At 51.9% G+C, this 20790-nt stretch overlaps 2 protein-coding genes across 2 annotated transcripts in view; one reads left to right on the forward strand and one right to left on the reverse strand.

Annotated features, from left to right (window-relative positions):
- The window catches only part of Ccdc8 (coiled-coil domain containing 8), a 2788-nt gene extending 1963 nt beyond the window's left edge, over positions 1–825 (forward strand). The window contains exon 2 of the mRNA XM_029531665.1: positions 9–825. Coding sequence (XP_029387525.1) covers positions 9–671 — 663 coding nt within the window. The 3' untranslated portion in view covers positions 672–825. The remainder of the gene's footprint in view (positions 1–8) is intronic.
- Positions 826–7861: 7036 nt separating this feature from the next.
- The window catches only part of Ppp5c (protein phosphatase 5 catalytic subunit), a 22942-nt gene continuing 10013 nt past the window's right edge, over positions 7862–20790 (reverse strand). The window contains exons 3-13 of the mRNA XM_021218809.2: positions 17637–17784; positions 13084–13205; positions 12229–12294; positions 11840–11938; positions 10965–11070; positions 10363–10505; positions 10165–10252; positions 9465–9505; positions 9193–9371; positions 8487–8568; positions 7862–8396 (exon numbers count right to left, since the gene is read on the reverse strand). Of these exons, the coding sequence (XP_021074468.1) occupies positions 8334–8396; positions 8487–8568; positions 9193–9371; positions 9465–9505; positions 10165–10252; positions 10363–10505; positions 10965–11070; positions 11840–11938; positions 12229–12294; positions 13084–13205; positions 17637–17784 (1137 nt within the window). The 3' untranslated portion in view covers positions 7862–8333. The remainder of the gene's footprint in view (positions 8397–8486; positions 8569–9192; positions 9372–9464; positions 9506–10164; positions 10253–10362; positions 10506–10964; positions 11071–11839; positions 11939–12228; positions 12295–13083; positions 13206–17636; positions 17785–20790) is intronic.

The raw sequence follows: 20790 nt of genomic DNA on the forward strand, positions 1-20790 counted from the left end.
GGGCAGAGGATGCAGCTAGTCCAAAGGCAGAGGCTGCAGCTGATCCAAGGGCAGAGGCTGCAGCTGATCCAAGAGTAGAAGCTGCAGCTAGTCCAAAAGCAGAGGCTGCAGCTAGTCCAAGGGCAGAGGCTGCAGCTGATCCAAGGGCAGAGGCTGCAGCTGATCCAAGGGCAGAGGCTGCAACTAGTCCAAAGGCAGAGGCTGCAGCTAATCCGAGGGTAGAGGCTGAAGCTAATCTGAGGGTAGAGGCTGCAGTTAATCTCAGGGCAGGAATCCCACCTGACCAAAGGCCAGAAGCCATAGATAGTCAGAGGGCAGAGGGCCCAGCTAACCAAAGAACTGGTGCTACAGAAAATCAGAGGGTGGAGGTCCTAGCTGACCATAGGGCAGGGATCCTCCGTGATCAGAGGGAGGAAGCTGGGCCTCAGGCTATACAGGAAGCCTCAGCTGGTTCAGGATCTAGGTCCCTGAAACAGGTAAAGACAGTGAGGTTCCAGACCCCGGGACGCTTCTCATGGTTTTGCATGCGCAGGAGAGTCTTCTGGCATACTCCCAGGTTGCCAACCCTGCCCAAGAGAGTCCCCAGGGCAGGTGAGGCCAGGAGCCTCCGGGTGCTAAGGGCTGACATCAGAGCAGAAGTGGAACACAGAGAGCAAGAAGAGCAGCTGTAAGGGAAACCCAGTGCCCCTGCCCCCTGCCTGCCCTTGTTAGCTGCTAGGATGCCCCTCTCTTTTTCAGGCTCCTTCTCTCTCCATGTTTGAAAATGGAGGCTGTGGGGGGGTTGGGGGTGGGGCAGGCAGCACTGTCCACACCTTTCTCCCCTTTCCACCCTCATTCTGTACCCTCTCCTCTCCCTCCCTTTCCCTTTCCCCTCTCTTTTTCTTTCCTGTCTCTATTTTTTATTTGAGACAGTCTTGTTATGTAGCCCTGATGGCCTGGTGCTCCATATATGATTGGCCTCAAACTCACCGTAGAGGTCTACCTTAGCGTCCAGAGCACTAGGGTTACGGGTGTGTGCCACTACATCTGGCTCCAGTGACCCTCTTTTGTTTTGTGTTGTTTGAGACAGGGTCTCTCTATCTAGCCCCGGCTGGCCTGGAACTCAGCATGTAGACCAGGCTGGCCTTGAACTCACAGATCTGGATGGCTGCCTCTGCTAGGACTGAAGGCATATGCCACCAGGCCCATCTTCCAGTGGCCTGCTATATCATCTTGTTTTTATGTGATGAGATTGTGTGTTCAGGGTGGTATGGCTATAGAAACACTTAATTTTTTTTATACATTGATTTTTTTTTTTAATACTAAATATAGCATCTTAAAGAATGAAAGACATAAGCCCGTGGAGCCTGGCAGCCTGGGTGGTATTTTAACTTCTTATGTATTTTAAGTGCTCACAGCCTGGCAAAGGGAAATGGGTGGAGGAGGGGAGAGGGGGGCAGTCTGCCCTTTTTCTTCTGTCCGAAACTTACTTTGATTGATGGCCTTTTTGCACTTAAAGAGAAAACTCAAGTTGATATGCAAATAAAAATGTGTGCAAGGTGGTTTCTTATTTCCGAGGTGGCAATGGACAGTGTTGGGGTGACTTGTCTGGCTCAAGGACGATGACCCTTTGCTTCACCTTGTCACTTTGCCTGCCATGTTTAGGCTGCTAAGGGCCTGTGGGCTTCACATACCAGACTGGTCTTGGTGAGAAGGCACAGAAAACCCACAAGGAGTGAGGTGCAGGAGGGGTGGTTTGGCGGGTAAGGGGCTGCTCTTGCAGAGGACCTGGGTTTGATTCCCAGCACCTACATGGTGGCTCACAGCCACGTGTAGCTCTCGTTCCAGGGGATCTGATTCCCTTCTCTGGTCTTCCCTCACCAGGTACATACATGATACACAGACATACATTGCAGCCTGAACACACAGAAAAACAATCTGAAAAAAAAAAAAGAGAAAGGATGACCCAGCAGGGAAATGCACGCAGGGTCTTGCGTTGGGGACCCCTGATGTTAAACGTGACTTAGTCCGAGACAGCTGTGTGGCCCTTGACCGTGAAGTCTTTTTGTTGTCTATTTTCTGAGAGAGGGTCTCCTATATAACCTCAAATGTATTCTGCTTTCTGAATGCTGGGATTGCAAGTGTGTGCCACCTTGCTCAGCCTCCAGTGCACACACACACACACACACACACACACCCGCCCCTGTGTGTAAGTTAGAAGACAACTTGCTGGAAATGGTTCTCTTGTACCATGTGGATTCTGGGGAATCAAACTCAGGTCATCAGGCTTGGCAGCAACGGCCTTTACCTGTGAACCAGCTCGCCACTCCCTTCTGTCTGTTTGAGTGAGCCCACAGACATCTGCGATGCTCTTGCCACTGGATGTGTTAAAAAGCTGTTAGATTAGAAGTGTGCTCAAAGGGGGGAAATAGTGTGCACAAGTGCTTCTTAGAACCAGATCCTGGCCTGCTGAGGGCCTCAGGGAAGGAAGGTGGACATGTTTTTTGATGCTTGGCAGCAGAGAAAGAGAATAAATGTACACACACAGTCTCTGTAGACGTCAGCAGGGGCAACGAGCATTAGTGGAAAAGAGCAGTCCAGTGCTCATTAACGGAAGAATTATGTCCCAGCAGCCCTAATTCTCCCCCCGCCCCCCAGTGGGAAGACATCTGGGGAGAAAACAGGCTTTCCCATGCTAGGTAGATGCTCTGCCACTGAGCCACGCCCCCAGCCCTTCACTGGGGGATTCTAGGTAGATGCTCTATTATGCACCTTTGTAAAGATTTATTTATTTATTATATGTAAGTACACTGTAGCTGTCTTCAGACACTCCAGAAGAGGGCGTCAGATCTTGTTATGGATGGTTGTGAGCCACCATGTGGTTGCTGGGATTTGAACTCAGGACCTTTGGAAGAGCAGTCGGGTGCTCTTACCCACTGAGCCATCTCACCAGCCCCGAATTATGCACCTTTGTATATCCACTTTTCCCTTCCCTGCTCTGTTCCACACGGTTCAGTGTGGCCTTTCTATAGCCCCTGTGCTGTTGTTCATGGACAAGGCTTGTTTCCTTATAGCTCAGTCTGTCCAGAATATGGACTCCACCTGGAGGAGTGGTTTTGGCAGGGGCTGGGGTTGTCTGGGATGACCAGATTAGGGGTAGAGGTCAGGGGTGGTCCTTGCAGTTGTTCACAGCCACTGGGAGGTAAAAGGAAAAACATCAGTAGATGGTGCCACCTAGTGACTGTTCAGCTTCCCTCACAGGGCCTGCAGCTCAGTGGGCTTTAGGGATAATATTGGAGTCCAAGGAGGGACTTTGTGACACGGCTTTCACACACACACACACACACACACACACTGAACCCACAAAGATACAGGTACAGGCACAAATGGTAAGCCCCTATACAAACGCACTAGTAGCCTCCCCCAGAAATGTCCGTAAGTTTGTGGACACACATATGCAGTATTCATTCACACTCTGGCTCAGACCCGCCAGGCTCCTGCGCATGCCAGGAAACCCTCTGTTCCTTGCCACACACATTCCACCACACTTACAAATGACAGCCATGCTGTCAGACACGCTGTAGATATATGCAATGCCACCGAAACCCAGAAGACAGCCACAGACTGGAATAACACTCAAAAAAAAAAAAAAAAAAAAAAATCTCACCCCTTTTCCTGGGCATTATAGCCTTTCTGAATAGTCTTGAAACTTGGACAAGCCTAGGTCAGTGTGACCTTCAGCTTGTCCCTCCCTTGAGTGGACATGACATTCTCTTCCCTTCCTTATCTAGCAGGAACATCCAGAGAGGACCAGATGTGAGAGGAGAGGAACCCTTACACTGCCCTGGACCAACTGGATAAGGATATTATTATCTCTTTAAATTGTCAACCCAGGGTTTTTGTTGTTTTAAAGACAGGGTCTCCTGCAGCCCTGGCTTGCCTGGAGCTCCCGATGCTGTGGAGGACCACCTTTAGCTCTGGATCCTCCAGTCTTTGCCTATTATGTGCTGAGATAGCAGGTGTGCACCACCATGCCAGGGTTATGTGGTGCTGGGGTGGGAGGAGGGGGGGGATCAGGCTCGGTGCTTCAAGGATGCGAGGCCAACACTCTACTAACTGAGCCAGATTCTCAGGCTTGCGAGGGACTTCTGCTAGGCGGATTCCTGAATTCAGCCTGGCATGCAGAGGGGCCAGGCATAGCTTTGGTACTGTTAGATGTTGAACATGCCCTGGGCACCCAGTCCAGTCAAGCAGCTCAGTCACTAATTTGTAATTTGGACGTGTCAGATTAGATCGCCACCTGGTGGCCATAGACAGAAGTGCAGCTCAGGCTTCTGGGTTGCAGCTGGTTTGGGTTTGAGGGCTGCCATTCTAGACAGCTATAGAACATGGACATCTCAGGACGTCCTGTGACCAGCAGTCATGACCAAGTTGGGACAATTCCAGATAAATGAATTTGAAGCCACAGTCCCAAACTATGAATTTGGGGACTGGGCGTAGCAGGTACTACTCAAACCCTCTTTCTGGCTGGGGCGGTTATGCCAGGAGCCCTGGAGTAGGACACTGTGGAGCTTGAACTCCTAGCCTCTCCAAGCTTTGTCATGTGGGAAATGGGGTGAAACTCCCTTCCCTCGTGCTATCGCCCCACTTCCCTATGGAGTGAAATGAAGACCGGCAAGGAAGCAACTCAGAACCTGGACTACCACCCCCTCACTTCCTATTGCTTGATTTTAAAAATCACATTTTAGCTAACATAATGGTACCCAGCTACTGCAGGGACTGAGGCAGGAGAATTACTTGAGCTTAAGAGTTGGAGGCCAGCCTTACCCAGGTGATAAAGTATGGATATATCTATACCCTGCATGGATAAATACATAGACAAACAGATAAGTAAACAAATAAAACTTGGTCCATGAAGCAGATCTGTGATTCTGGCACACGGGAGGCTGGGTGAGGACTGGAGTTCAGTGCTGTGCTGCTCCTGCAGAGGATCTACATTCAGCTCCTAAGTGTCTATATCTAGAGGCTTACAATCACCTGTAACTCCAGCTCTAGGCCATCCTATGTGCTTTATGCACTGGCCTCCCCAGGCACCTGTCCCAGGTGCGGGTGAAATCACAGGAACCCACAGGCTAAGTAGCAATTATTATTCTTCTCTCCTTGCTGTTGTAGGTGACACCTCTGATGAGTGCATGGCACTGATGAGTTAATAGGATGAGGGGGACTTGGAGACCACGTCTGTCTATCTCAGACTGATTGAAACCACTGGCTCTCAGGTGGGCCTGGCCAAGAGCATGATGGGGGACACCTTTGCCATCAAAGGACATAGTCTGGTATGGCAACAAATGATGCAGGAGGATCAGGATTGCAAGGGAGGGTACAGAGTGAGTTTGAGGCCAGCCTGGGCTATTATGAGACACTGTTAAAATAATGAATGAATAAATAATACAAAAATGACAGAAAATCCTGCACTAAGAGCACATTAATATTGCCCATTTCTGAACATTATCCTAAGACTGATTACACATCTAATTGCATTTCCCTATGGTCCTGACCTCCCTTGGTTTTTAAAAGATGAAGCTATTGACTTCAAAGTGGAACCCAGGGTCATTATGCATGTCAGACAAGTGATTTACTATGAAACCACACCTTAGGGCCTCACCAGATGCTGGGGGATTTTAGGCAGGGGTTCTACCACTGAGCCACACCCCCAGCCCCTCACTGGGGGGATTCTAGGCAGAGGATCCATCTCAGAGGTATAGTTCCAAGCTTTTCAGTTTCCATCTGAACCAGTTTGGCTGCCACTCACTGTCACAAGAGTAAAGTGAAAGAGGCCAGGCTCCCAGGCTCCCAGGCCCAGGCTGAGAAAGGAAGGCTGAGAACCGCCTGGGAAACAGGAGTTAGGAGGTGGTGGTGATGGGTCTTTGGAGGCGCTTCCTGGCTTCACCCCTGCCATCTAGCCCCACTCCATCCTCTTTCTGAGGCCTGTACACATCTGAAATCAGTCTCTTAGCCATCCTTAAAGAAGGAGGTGTGGTGAGGAGACCCGTAGAGTCCCTTGCACTCTCCTATTCTTTGCTGTCCCTGGCCAGTCAAGATTAACCAGCAGCTATTTTTTTTTCTTCCCACATTACCCTTGACCATGACCACCATAGGGGGAGGGTGTGTGCAGGGACCACTTCAAGACTAGGCAGGAAGCATCCACGCTCACCTGACTGCTTTCTGGTTCTTATTCCCCATAACCACATTTCCCTTTCTCAAGTTTAGGAGCAGCAAGAGAGGTCCATCATCAGACGAGTCAAACTGGGTTCCTATTTCAGGGCTGTGTGACTCTTGCCGAGTCATCTACCCTCTCTGAACCAATTTCCCCATCTGTAAAAATGCTCCCAGTAAGAGCATCTAGGACTGGGATGTAGCCTAGTTGTTGCTATCTTGCTACCACAAATCCAGGCTTAGTGGCGCATGCCTTTAGCACCAGCACGCTGGAGGCAGATATAGTAGGATCAGAAGTTCCGAGTCATCCTCCACTACATGGGAAGTTTCTGAGCAGCCTGGGTCAGGGTTCCCTGGCTAGCTGGAGCTGTCTCACCAGTGATGCTCTATTCTGCTTAAAGCTCTGTAGCTGGGTTTGTAACAGGGATAAACTTCCCTCTTCCCATCTCAAAGGTGGATGGGCCCTGACACGCTACTCCACCTCCACCCTGCATGCTTGTGCCCTGAGAAGTGTCATCCATCTTTGGTAGGTTTTTAGCTGTGGTCCTGGAGCACCACCTGGTGGTGGATTCTTGTCTTGTCTGGCAGGGACTTAGGGATGCAGGTCACCTTTTGTCCCCAGGACCTTCATTCCTCCCACAAGTCGTTCTAGGCCCATGTCACACACCCAGAAAGAACTGTTTCTCTGCCTGAGTGACCCAGGGGACCCTGGCACATTTAACCACTGTGCATGGATGGGTAGAGCCAAGTCCATTCCCTACAACTTGGTTTCAGTCTAGAAATTATTTACTCCGCCAGCAACAGTAGGGGGTGACAGTGAGTCAGACCTGGAGTCCCAGGCCTGAGTGGCACCTTCCCAACTTTTGCTTTGTAGAGTTAAACCAGGCTGGCCTGAACTCGCTGTGTAGCTGAGGATGACCTTTAACTTCTGATTTTCCTGCTTCTGCCTCTTCAAGTGCCTGTATCCCCACACTCCTGCCCTAACCCTCATTCTGAACTTGCTCTTTCACCTGGTGTATGGTGCAGTCCACCTATAGACAGAGGCAGTCCTACAGGCTGCTAGGGGTTTGCACAGAGCACCGGGGACTATGGAATTTTCTGAGAGGTTGAGTATAATCCACCTTCCAGCTTGGAAATAAACACCAGCCACACCTGCTGGCCACATTCTCAGTTATAGGATTCTGGAATTCCTCAAGCACTACTGAACTGAAGGCTCAGGGCCTCTCAACCAACAGGAGCAATGGAGGACTCCCAGGCGGAGAAACAGCAGCTTCTCAGGCCGACTAGTTCTCCGGGCAGCCCAATCCTTGTTTGCCCCACTAGCCTAGAGCACAGCAGAATAGTTGCTGAGCACTGTCCCTGCTGAGAACAGCTCCAGGAGCCCAGAGCATTGAGCATGAAGGCTCTGCAGCGCTGCTGGGAGATGAGGGTTCAGAAGGCTCCGCATGCTCCGCCCACTGTGCTGCTCCCTCGCAAAGCTTGGCTATGACAGAGGCTTCTGAAGGGGTCTGAGGTCAGCCTGCAGCCTGCACAGGTCTCAGGGGTCTGATGATACTTCTGTGCTGACTCTTGTCTCACGTGATGTCCACATCACTGAGGGGCATCCAGAACCAAACTGTACCCACCCTGGAGGGGCTCGTACATGGTGGACACACACCGATGTGGGATCGAGATGAGGTTTGACTTACAATAATGACTTTATTTTATTTTAACATAGTTAATTACAGAACACAAAATAGCTGGGGGTGGGCCCCAGCCTTGCCCCACCCTGAGGCTACCAGGAGGAGGCCTCCCTGATGACCCTCTTTTGGGGTCTTCTTATGGCAGGGTCCTATTGCTTTACCAGGGGAGGAGCCATGCAGGTGAAGGGGCAAGACATCCTCTTGGCCCCACCCCTACCCAGGCTGGCCTTCCTCCAAATGCCCAGGCTGTGCCCTACCTCCAGTCTCAACTCCTTTCTCTGACCAGGGAGCCTGTCGTCTGCTGCCCCACGCTGCCCCCACCCCCTCTGCAACCTAAAGGGGGAATAAATACAAACTTTACAAAGTAAAAGGGGGTCCAACGTTGCCCTGGGGCGGGGCAGCAGGCTGAAGGCAGGGCCATCCAGCTGGGCAAGTCCTGGCTTACTGCTGTAGACAGCCTCACATCATTCCTAGCTGCAGAAGCGTGTTGGCGTATGCCATGGGCTTGACATTGGGGTGAGGCTGCAGCGGGGACAGGAGAAGGACAGTCAGGGGACTTGCCCATACAAAGCCCCCACCCGCCCAGGCAGTGCCCTGTCCCAGGTCACTCACCACTGCTGTGAATTGGTGGAACTGGGGCCGCAGGTCGGAGCCCTGGAGGTGGATGTAGGAGGCTTTGTTTCCCATCTGGTCACTGTAGGAGCAGGAGCAGAGGGGCTTGTGTGGTTGGGGCTGGAGACTGGGAAACGGTGGGAAACAGGGGAGGGAGGGATGGTGGTGCCAAAGACACTACATTGAAGGGCTGGAGGAAAGCCACAGAAAGGTGGGGGAAGCAGAGGCAGGAAGAGGCAGTGGGAGAGCCTGGAGACCTGACCTCACACTACCCTAGCACTAGAGTTATGTATATAGTACAAGGACAGAGTGACATGACACCATCAGGTCACATCCAGGAACACAAGCCCATACGGCCCTGAGTCCTGGCTTCCTCTACAGATACTGAGAGGAGAGAGTGGACTTGGATGGAAAGGCCTTGCTCCAAGGAGGACCTAATACCTGGGGTTGGGGAGCAGCAGAAGGCCCACGAGTGTTCATTATACTTCCACGTATCCACTCTTAGGTGTCCTTCCTGTGGTGGAAGTTTCCCTCCAAAACCAAAACCTGCCATGGTGGCTCATGCCGGCAGTCCCACTATCAGGGAGGCCAAGACAACAAACACGCTGTTAGTCTGACACCAGACTGGACTAGTCTCAAAAGCCATACATTCATAATCCACACAGAATAAACCCTGTGGCTTGGGCAAAAAGTGGGAGAGACGTACCAATAGTTGGGGGCAGAGAAGACGGTGACACAGCGGCCACCATGGGCCACCTCGTAGCCCTCAGCTTTGACTTCATGGCTGCGGATGATATAGTCCAGTTGATTCTCCTCCAGGAAGGCCTTGGTGACATCAGGCCCAAACTGGCAACTCACGCCACGCTTGCTGACGGAGCGCCCATTCTGGTAGGAGCAAGGGAACAAGAGACTCAGGGTAAATGAGGGCCTGGCTCCACCCCCTCCCCGTCCAAACCCACAGCCAGACACCCAGCTCACCTGTGGTTGGGGATCTGACCACAGCAGGTCACACATGGGACCTACAGGAGAAGGGAAGGGTGTCAGAGACTTAGCTGCTCCCAAGCTTCACCAGACTCATGCCTCCTCCACAGTACAGCTTGGTGGGAAGAACAGTGGGCCGCATAGGGGTGTGTTGAGCTGGGCCCAGATTTCCTGTATCTCTCAATCTATCCATTATAAGCCTGCTGCTGGATGGAACATTCACCACTCCAGTTTAAAAGCAGGCTCTCTTCTCGTCCAAAGCCTCCTGTGGCTCTCCACTGCCCCAGCAGCAAACCCCATGTTCCTACCAAGGTCTGTAGCTCTCAGGACATGGCTTCAGGCCTTATGTCTAGTAGGAACCTCTGAAGGCCAGCTCTAGTCACCCCACCCCATCAGTCCCTGCTGTCCCCTGAATTGGCCACACCACTGCCTCTCTAGTGTCAGCTCAAATGTTACCACCCCCCAGAGTTCATTTCACCCACATCATCCATGTCCTCAATGACACAGTCTCTGGGACTTTAACAGGTGCCTTAATTCCTCGTTCTGGGGTGAGAGAAGTCAGTGAATGAATGACAAGTGTGAGTCAAAGACTCTGATGTTCCCAGCCAACAGTCCCACGCATTCAGGTTGCAGGTGGGAAATCCACATAAGGTCTGTGTGGGTCCAGGCACTCCTCTCTGTGCCTGGGTCCACTCACCTGAGTCTGGGGGCTGCCGATTCCGTTCAATCTTTCGGATGTCATCCAGAGTGACACCATCTTCGCTGAACAGGCCTCCATGCATGATCTAGGGGAAGCACATGCCTCTGTGAGGGAAGGAGCCCCCTCCAGCCCCCCATCCCACACCCCTCCCCCCAGCGTGTTGCTGCATGGTGTGAGAGGCCTGAGACTCCTCACCAGCACTTTGCCATTGATACACTGTGCCAGTGGAAGCCACTCGAACACCTCGCTGAAGAGCTCGTACATCTGGGCTGTGTACTTGGCCTTCACCTCGCCCTCGAACCCATAGATCTGGTTCATGTTGTCTGTCTCGTGGTTGCCTGGCCATAACAGAGGAACAAGAGAGGACCCTCAGCCTCCAGTTTATTTATTATATACCTACCTGGTAATCTCAGGTACAGACCTGGGGATAAGATGGCACTGCACCTTGATAATGAGTGCCCAGCTCGCTACTCAGATGGACCTCTGTGCTTAGATTAGTGTCCCCAGGGGGCTGTTCACACTGCAGTGTGTGAACTAGAGAAAGGCACCTTTTGTCCTTGAACCTTCTGTCTGGCATCTGTCAGCAAAGGGCACACTGAATGCCACACTGAGCTGCCCATGGCAAGTGCTGCACCTCTTGTGGTGCTGCTGGGGCAGTGCACAACCTGCTCACCCTTACATGGTGGCCCCACGGTGTACAGGCTTGCTGGATCCACCAAGTGCATGGCTATACTACTCTAGGCTTTACAGATGGAAGGCAGAAGCCCAGGAGAGAGAGAGAGAGAAACCCCCCTCACCTCGAAGGAGATGGAAATGATCTGGATACAGGAGCTTAAAGCCGAAGAGGGTGAGGATTACTTCAACGGAGAAGGAACCACGGTCCACAAAGTCGCCATTAAATATCTTTCTTGTTAAGGAAACTGTGGTTCAGATGGCAGATGGGCCAGGAGGGCAGTCAGTCCTGTTCCCTGGGCTCCAAGGCTCCTGTCAGTTCTCTCCATAGGGGGTGTATCCCTGGCCTGCCTTTGAACTGAAGCTCCCTCCCCAGGATGGCCGCAAGGACACAACCTCACCCGCCTTGGGGAAGCCAATGGCAGAGCCTAGGCAGCCAGCTGTTCCCTAAGAGCAGTCCTCAAACTACAGGGGACAGGTCCTACCTCCCAAAAGCACAGAGCCTAGGAACCCTACACAGAAACTATCCCATGTTAAACATGTGAAAAGGTTGGGGTGTGGCTCAGTGGGTGGAGAGGATGCTGAACACAACAAAGCCTTGGGTTTCATGTCCAGCATTGAATCAGCTGGGTATAGTGGCCCATGTCTACAATCCCAGCATGAAGGGGATGGGAGGCTGGAAGCTCAAGACCAGCAGGAGAGCCCAAAACAAAACAAAACAAAAACCCAAGACAAAACAGCACCCTGCTCACCACCCACAACAACCCTGTGAGGAGACCCTATCACCCCATGGTACAGATGAAGGACAGGACAGATGGCCTGCTGGGTGGAAGGGCTGGGTGGACAGATGTGCAGGCTAAGCGCTGCCTGTGTGGTACCTTGTAGCAGGTGAGAGAGAAGCGGGGTGGGGCCTACAGGTGACTCGGTATCAGTAAGATGAGGTCCCTATGTTCTTCCCTGGCAGGGTCCCCCTGTCGATATGGGATAGCGCTGAGGATACATAGGGGTTGGTCTCTGAGGGTAAACCGTTGAGCTCAAATATGTTGAGGAGGTCATAGAACTGGCCATGGGTGTCCCCGCACACTGTAATCTTCTCTGTCTGAAAGAAAAGAGGCCACCGGAGAGGGAGGGGCCCAGAGAGAATTGTGGGGAGGGGGCAGAGGGGAATGAAGGGTGAGAGGTCACAACAGACCAAGAAAATTCATGCAAGACACAATGGGAGGGACACAGCAATGAGGAAGGCAGACAAGTGGGAGGGGTGTCAGGTACAGAGAGGAGGGAGGGACGCTCAGGTGGGTTTCTGAGGTCCTGAGCTGGGGGACCTCCCGACTGCTGCCCTGCCGGGACCACATGCACCCCTCCACCCTGCACCTACAGCCCAAGGCGCACCTCTTTCAGCGTCGTCTCCACGAGCGTGCTTAGCTTGCAGAGGACTTCCTTCACCTGTACTAGGATCTGCAAGACGGATCAGACTGTAAGTGTGGCTGTGGGGCGGGAGCACAAGCTGATCCCCGTCAGGGGCCCACAGAAAGCCTCAGCTGCCCTGGAACTACTGCGAAGGCCTGGACTACTGGGTGCTACCCAGGGACAAGAGAGGTGGCCCTCAAGTGGTGATCCGATCTGGCCTATGTGTCATTTAAACAGCATCATCAGGGGCTTAAGACATGGCTCAGCAGTGAAAAGCACCGACTGCTCTTCCAGAGGTCCTGAGTTCAATTCCCAGCAACCACATGGTGATTCTCAACCACCTGATAGCCTCTTCTGGTGTGTCTGAAGACAGCGACAATGTACTCACATACATAAAATAAATAAATCTTTAAAAAAAAATCCTGAAGGAATCACACCACAGAGTGACAAGCAGCCCCTCCGTGGAGCAGTAGGGTTATGGCTGTTCGGGCTTCTGTTAGGGCTAAGCACCAGGGGAAGGTAGTGACCACTGGCAGGCTGTGACCTCATCACAGGAGAGCAACACATGTGTCTAGTTCTGTCACAGAAACCTGTCTAGACCATGCACGTCCTCTCTTACTCCTGTCCCCAACTTAAGTCAACCACTCTTCAAGAATTCCTGTCTTCTGCTTCCTGAAGCTGAGCTCTGCCTGACACTCTGCCCAAGTGCTGTGGTATCAGATGAGGTCAGTGTAGCTCTCAGCATGGTGCCCAGCACACCACCCTGGCCTAGGAGGGCTGGCAATGGGAGGCCCATTCCCGGGTCCCAGGTGTGTGTGGCACAGGAGTGGGTGTTACCTGGTAGGCGCACTTCCGGTGCAGTTTCTTCTGCTCCTTGTACCACTGCATGAGGTCTTTCATGAAGGTGATTGTCACTTTGCCGTCCTCAAGCTTGGGCCCGCTGTATTCATCTTCAATGGCTGGTATATGGACAAGGGGGTCAGTGAGGGGCTTTAGCCGTGGAGGGGCAGGAAAGGGACCTGGTCTCCGGGGATGGGGTAAGAGACTGGGCAATGAAGTTTCCCATGGTACTGTGGTGCCCCTGGATCTTAGGATCAGCCCACAACTCCTGCAATCCCTGGGCTCTGGCCAGTTCTAAGCAGTGGCTTCCTGCTTTGGCAACTGTCCTTTGGGGAGTTGTTCCCCTCCCTTTGCTCCACATTCTAAACTCAATTAGCAATGGCTAAGGGGTGACCGCTAAGTAATCTCTTTAGATTCAGAGTCCAGAGCACCTGCTAACCTTCGGGTGACACCGGAACATGACCCACCCCTCCTCCCTAGTGCAGTGCCTCAGCAGCACATAGCACGGGGAGCGTTAGTCACGTGCCCATCTAAGGAATGGTGGGCACCATGCTCCACAAAGTCAAGGTCCACTGTGGCCGGACAAACGATGAGGGCACCCTGAATGATGAAGACCCACTTCTCCTAGATAACCCAAGCTCCCTGAATGCGTGTGTCTGGGAGGGAGACAGGCATGCTTGCTAGGCCAGACCTCTTAGGTGACAGGTCTTCAAATATGGCTTCTCCACCAACACCTGGCTCCTCTGGGTTAAGCAATGGCCAGGGTTTAACCCAGTGTCTATGCCTACGTAATGAAGTCTCTAGAAAGACTCTGAGGCAAAGGCAGGTCTCTGGGAGCTCCCAGAGTCTAGGACCTAGGCAGCAGAACCATGGAGGTTGCTGGAGGGCAGTTCTCATGCCCATGTGCCCTCTCTCTGCAGCTTTTCATCTGTAGATTGTGTAACAGACTGGTAAGGACCCTTGTGAATTCTATGAGTCACTCGACAAACTAATGAACCCTCTTAAGAGCAGACTGTGGGAGCCCTGATTCACACCCAGTGGTCCAGAAGATGGTCAAAACCAATCTGGAACTTTGAACAAGCACCACTGTGGAGGTGGCAGGTTCTGCACAAGCACCATGACATGCACATACATACATACATACTCACACAACATAATAGTCAATTAATGTTTTTCAAAAGTGGGGACTGGTGGCTTGGGGCTATGCCTCAGTTTTTCAGAACCAATTTGAATCCAAGCAATGTGCAGATTGGGGGGTCTGGTTATTGGTGGGAGAAATCTGGATACAGTCTTGGTGACCAGGAGTCTGTGCTGACTGCTAAGAGATGGGGAAAACACACGTGCTCTGCCAAGACATCGTCAGCACTAGTGTTACAAATGGGATCTGCTAGGATGGCTGTGGCTCACAGAAATGTGGTAGGGGAAGGAACAAGGTAAGAGGGGAAAGTAAGGGCTATGACTTCTGGCCATGTGGTCACCCACTGTACAGGGCTACAGCCGTGCCGTGGTCTCACTAAAAGCGCCAGCTTTACACTCTACTAAGAAAACCTGAACCTCTCAATCTCTTGGCCAAAGTTTCCGAAGATGGGTAAAACTGCAGCAGAAAGAGTGTAGGGTCTGATGCTGGCCTGAGACCAATGTTTTAGCCTCCATTAGTAGCCAGGGGAAAGTCACATAGGGATAACAAGACAGTACCTCCAGGACCTCTGGTCACCAAAAGTGAAAGAAAGGGCCAGAGGGAAGACTAAAAAAAACACTTCTGAGAGCAGAGGGCCTAGAGATAAGGGGTTGTCTGTGACCCCATTATCAGCTTTCCAAGGAGTCTTACTGCAGTGTGTTCTAAAGGCTTTGGCTCAGAACGGTGCAGAGCAGAGGGACACACCAGGCTGTGTGATAGATAGTGTTAGTTACTGTCAACCGGACAGAGTCCAGAATCACCCAGGAGATGGGCAGTTGGCTATGTCTGTAGGATTCTCTTGATTAACTGAGGTGGGAAGACCTGCCCACTGTGGGTGGCATCACTCCCTGGCTAGAACCCTAGCCCATGTTAAGAAAAAGGAGCTGAACAGCAGTGGCTGCACACATTCATCTTTCTGCTTCCTTATAATGGAGGCAACATGATCAGTGCTTTTAGCTGCTGTAGCCCCAGCTTCCCTGCATGGACTGTACTCTTAAGCTGTGTGCCAACACCCTCTTTCCCTTGCGTCCCTGTATTTTATCATAGCAACAGAAAAAGAAACTAAGACTTCTATGGCACTGTGCAGATGGAGAGCCTGAACATTAAGAGAGTCCACAGTTTGCTCTATTTACCCCTTTTTGGACACGTCTGACATTTCTAAGAGGTCATGGTGAGAAATCTGGTCAGAAACTGCTTGGAGCAGCAGACATACTCACAATACAAAGAACTGGGATTTTAAAATAAAAGGTAGGTGCTCTGGCTCACTGACCCCACCCTACCCTGGAGACCAACAGCAGTGGATCAAAGGGTTAGAGGGGACAGAAACATCCCCAAGACCCCTTGATATACAAGGTTGGAGTTGGAGAGGTGGCTCAGCAGTTAGGAGCACTCGTTGCTCTTGCGGGCGTCCCAGGCTCAATTCTAATCATCTGCATAGCGGCTCAAACTGCCGGTAACTCCAAGCCCGGGGCTCAATACCCTCCTCCGATCTCTGAGGGCACCAGGCACACAAGTCATGTACAGATACACATACACACTGGCAAAATAACCCATACACATCGAATAAAAGAAAAGGCTTCAAAAACTGGCAGGCAGGGCTGCAAGGAGGAGGGGTAGCAGGTGTCTTAAAGGTTCACAGGGGCTGATATATCTCAACACGGGTGATGGACAGACCCTTCCAGCTGGCCACACTGTGGGATGTACAGTGTATCGCACTAGGCTGTGGCGTCAGTCCTCTTCCTGGTAGGGCTAAGTGTACATGTAAAACTGTAACTAACTGAGCATGCTGCCCGAGCCACCCAAGCCCACGTCATGTGTGGCAGGGACAGAAGGGCTGGCCTGGGCACATTTCTGCGCAGCAGTCCCAGGCACAGCCTTGATTGGGGCTTGGGCCACAGCAATTCAATGTGGGGGATTTCTCTACCTTGCTGTAGGACACTGACTGAAGCTGTCCTTGTGTTGAAGGGCACAACCTGAGACTCCATGATGACTAGGTAAGTCATTTGAGGGACAGTGCTTGTAAGCTTCTCACACAGTACCTGGGAAAGCAGGGAGGGACCCTCAGGAGCAGGGGAACTCTCTTCAAGGCTGACTCTAAGAAGCTGGGTATTGACTGGGGAACAGCTCTGCGAAGCAGTACAGCCAACTGGATGGTGTTGAGGCCCCTGTCTGTGCCTGTGCCAACGTAGAGTAAGGAAGGAGAGCAATGCAAACTGGCCTGGTAAAGGATGTCTGCTTGAAGCAGAGACCTAGGGAGGCTGGAGAAGCTCACTAAAGCAGGAGTGGTCAACGATCATCGGCAGTTTCTAGGTCTCTCCAGCACACATGCCAGAAGGCCCAGGCTGCAGGAAATGAACGGCCACGGGAGCTGCAGCACTGCAGAGAGAGTCTAGACACGTCCTCAGGTACAGCTTGACTGCTGGTTGCCATGGGACAGTCCTGTGAGTGAACTCCCTGAAGAGCTGGTGACCTCAGGGGACTGACTACCAATGGGCTGTGACAAAACTCAACACTGACACTGCCTCCAGAGATTGCTCTTGATATCTGACTGTGACAGGGAACCATTCTCCTCAGAGCCAGGTCAGCAGAGAAAACAAGCACCCAAAGAACTGGCTGGCTACGATGAGGGAGGGGAGATACCGGGCATGATGACTCGGCTTGGTGAGTCCTGCATTGGAAAGCTGAGGCAGGAGGACCATCGTGAGTTTCAGGCCAGCCTAGACTAGAATGTGATCCTTTATGTCCCTGCCCCAATACACATAAACCCTGGACTTGCACATGTGCCCAGATCCACCTGTCACCTGGAAGACAGGACAGAGAGGACACAGCTCTTGTCAAGAGAAACAGATGCCACAATGACCCCACTGTTGTTTCTTCTCCCGCATCTCAGCTCCCTTCTCCCCTCCCAACCGTGAAGCACTGTCACAGAGTACTGGAACCCAGGGGAGGCTTAGGCATGGCACTACAAACCTTATGCCTGAATTCTTCGAGACCTGAGGAGGGCAGGTAATGTCCACACCCCATTAGGCAAAATCAAGGGTGACAGTGAATATGAATATGAATATGGCCGCCTCACTCATAAGACATGGTGGGGAAATGGAACCAACACGTTTGGCACCATGTACCCTGAGCCTAACCAGAAGGGAATGGGCTAAGGCAAGGTACCGGTTAGGATGTGACAAAGGAAAAGTCCTGGCAGTCTGAGCTCAGTCATAAGGGTTCCCACTCTTATGATTAAGATGGAGGGGGAGGGCTAAGGAAGACAGCAGTTGTAGGTGACACCTTCATTCTCAGATGTCCTCTGAAACCTTGCCTTTACCCACCACGTGTAGCAGGGCTGAGTGTGTAGGGGTATACAGCCAGGCCTACTCACTCATGCTTTCAATGTCCAGAGAGTCCACGACAGAGCGTCTGTGCTCATCCCCCGCAATGGCCCTCTCAAAGGCCTTCTGCTTCACAATCTTGCTGCACTCCTGGTACTTCACCTTGGCATCCTTGTCATTAGGCTTCACCTTCACCACCTGACCAGGAAAAGGGAGGGAGGTGTCACTCTCTGGAGGACCAGCCACCTATCCCAGAGGAGCCACCAGGGGCAGTGATCTTATTGGTCCACACCGCCCTGGGCTGAGTCAGACCACCCAGGGACTACCACTGGACTTGTGTCACCCAGGACTGTCTTTGCATCCCTACACCAAGCATAAGAGAGCTGCCCCATAGGGTGGCTTTAGAGACCAGGGCTTTAGCCTAAGCAGGCACCCTCTCTAAACAACTCTGATCCTGTTAAAACCAAACGGGTGTCCAGCCGAACAGTCTCAGGTTCCCAGTGCAGCTGGTAGGCGAGACTAGAGTCTTAGAACAGCCTGGACTCTTTGCACCTTAGTGCCCCAATCTAGGAAGTGGGGGCCTGCTGGGAGGACTGAGGACTTGGTATACAAAAGGAACTCTGTAGGTGGCAGTCAGCAGCTTGCTTTCTCTGGGGCTTTTTTTGGGAGACTGGGGCTCCAATTTTCCTGTTTCCTCTGGTAATGGGGATAGGAGACAGCTCAAGTCCCAGCTTAGCCAGTGATGATGGGGGAGCCTGGGTTACCTCAGCTGGCGTCAGTTTCTCCTCTAGGAGGGGACACTGGCAACAGAGTCCCCTCTGAGAGCTGTAAGAGTAAATTAGGGACCACTTTTAAAATATCCAATGGTCAGTTGTGGGTGTGCAGCTTTGGGCCATAGTAGTTAAAAGAGCCCTGCCTGCTTCCTGCAAACCCAAATCCCAGGAGCGCAGAAGACAGAGCTGGGCCTGGTGGTAAATGTCTGCAGAACACCAGGCTATTCTGAGCTATGGAGTGAGACCCTGGGCAGCAGACTTCTCTGAGCCTCTGCTTGGTTACCATAACTTTAACTGGACCTGCCTGATATTCTGATGTTTAACTGATTCCTCTGAGATTGAAACATTCCATCCTACAGGGACCGTCTTTAAGCAGAGAGGTAAACAACTCAAAAAGCTTTCAGGAAGTCCTTGAAACTGACTGGATTCACTAAGCCTTTCCCTGCCAGAGTAAACAATGAAGATTGTGAGGAGTATCCAAGTTACAAAACAAGGACCAAGACCAAACCTAGAAGAAACAAAAACTAGCTGAGGTGCCTGGAAGATGTTTAGACCAACTGAGTCACTTGGAGAGGACACTCTCCAACACGCTGAGCTGCCTGTATGCTGTGCAGTACATTCCAGGCTCCCAACTTTGTGAGCTGTCACCCATTCTAGACTGGGCTTTGGTGATATGACTTTACTTTGAGTTATTTCTGCTCCTACTGTAAGTAACCCCTCACCCATACTCCTGTAAGTAACCCCAATAAAACCACTGCTCTACCATGTTGGCCTTTGGTGGTATTTGTACTTTGGTCTGTTGTGGGTTCCAAGTACACATGTGTGTTGCAATCCCCAGTCCCCCGCACCCTCTTGTCACTCACCTGAGGACCTACACAGCCACCCTAAGACTGGGTTCCCCACAGCTTCTGTGCTATTAGATAGAGAAGGAAATCCTAGGGCTGGTCCTCAGAATGCTCCCCCACCCCCAAAAGCTAGCTGGCTGTGAGTCGGAGCCTGGGCAGCAGCAGGCTAGGCTTGCCACCTGCCAGACAGCTCTGCTGGGGTGTGGGTGTGGTATCAAGCTCCGGGCGGCCAGCTTTCGGCAGCTCCTGGAGCCCTTCCCAGGGAGAGGCAGGCAGGCCAGGTTCTCTCTACTTCCCAGGATAAAGTCCACATGGCTCCAGGCCTGGTTCTGCCTCTCCCAGGCCCCCAGGATGCCTCTCCCAGGCCTTCTGGTCATGCTGCCTTTCACACTTCATTGTTCAATCTAACCTCCTCCTGTCTGCTCCGCTCCCCCAGGAAGCCCCAAGGCTAGGGACAGGCTGGTCCTCAGCAGAGAATGAATGCCTCCTAAAGGCACAAAGGGTTGCAAGCAATTCCTAGATGTACTGCCTTCAGGTAGGCTGCAAATTAAGGAGGAAGACGGAGTTGGGTGCTACCACCACGGTGAGTGACCCCCTACTCACTGGATTCTCCGTACAGCTTTATGGGGTGGCCAGCACAATCTCCACTGGACAGAGTGGTAAAGTTATTGACTCAAAAGCCAGGGTTCTGTGCACTCCTGGATGCCAGCACTCACTTGGGGCAGCACCTCCCTCCTGCTACCTCCCTTTTGTTGCCTCTCACCCCCAGGACAGAGGCAGAGCTAAAGGTTCTCCAGGTTCTGGGTTCCTGCCTTCCAGGACACGTATTCTGCTCACTCAGGACCCCCAGTTTCTAGAAAATAGGGAGAAGTGCTAGTACCCCACAGAAGGATGGTCTGGGATAGTACCCCACAGAAGGCTGGTCTGAGATAGTACCCCACAGAAGGCTGGTCTGAGATAGTACCCCACAGAAGGCTGGTCTGGGATAGTACCCCACAGAAGGCTGGTCTGGGATAGTACCCCACAGAAGGCTGGTCACTAAGCCACTCTGGAGAAGTGTTCCTTCCAAAGGACTTGAATTTTAAAGATGATGGCCCCAATCCAGCTGAAATATGGTCCACTGCATTACAACCTAGTGCCAGCACCAAATATTTTCTCTCTCTTTTTTTTGAGTCAGAGTCTCACAATGTAGCCCAGGCAGGCTTGGAACTCACAGCGATTTGTTAGCCTCTAACTTCTGTCTCACAAGTACTGGCATTAAAGGCAGGCACCGCCACACCTGGCCACAGGCGTGGTTTAAAAAGTGGCATCTGAAGTCAGGCACAGTAATCCAATATTCCTGATTCTGGAAGCCCAGGCTGGAGAATGGCCTAGGAGTTCAAGGCCAGCCTGGGTGACATAGTAAGCAAGGCTCTCAAAAAAACAAAATAAAGGGGCCAGAGAGATGGCTTAGCAGTTAAGAACACTGACTGCTCTTCTAGAGGTCCTGAATTCAATTCCCAGCAACTACATGGTGGCTCACAACAGTGTACTCATGAAAAAAAAAAAAAAAAAAAAAAAAAAAAAAAAAAAAAAAAAAAAAAAAA

Source organism: Mus pahari, chromosome 19 (genome assembly GCF_900095145.1).
Source record: "Mus pahari chromosome 19, PAHARI_EIJ_v1.1, whole genome shotgun sequence".
In the NCBI taxonomy this organism is placed as follows: Eukaryota; Metazoa; Chordata; class Mammalia; order Rodentia; family Muridae; genus Mus; species Mus pahari.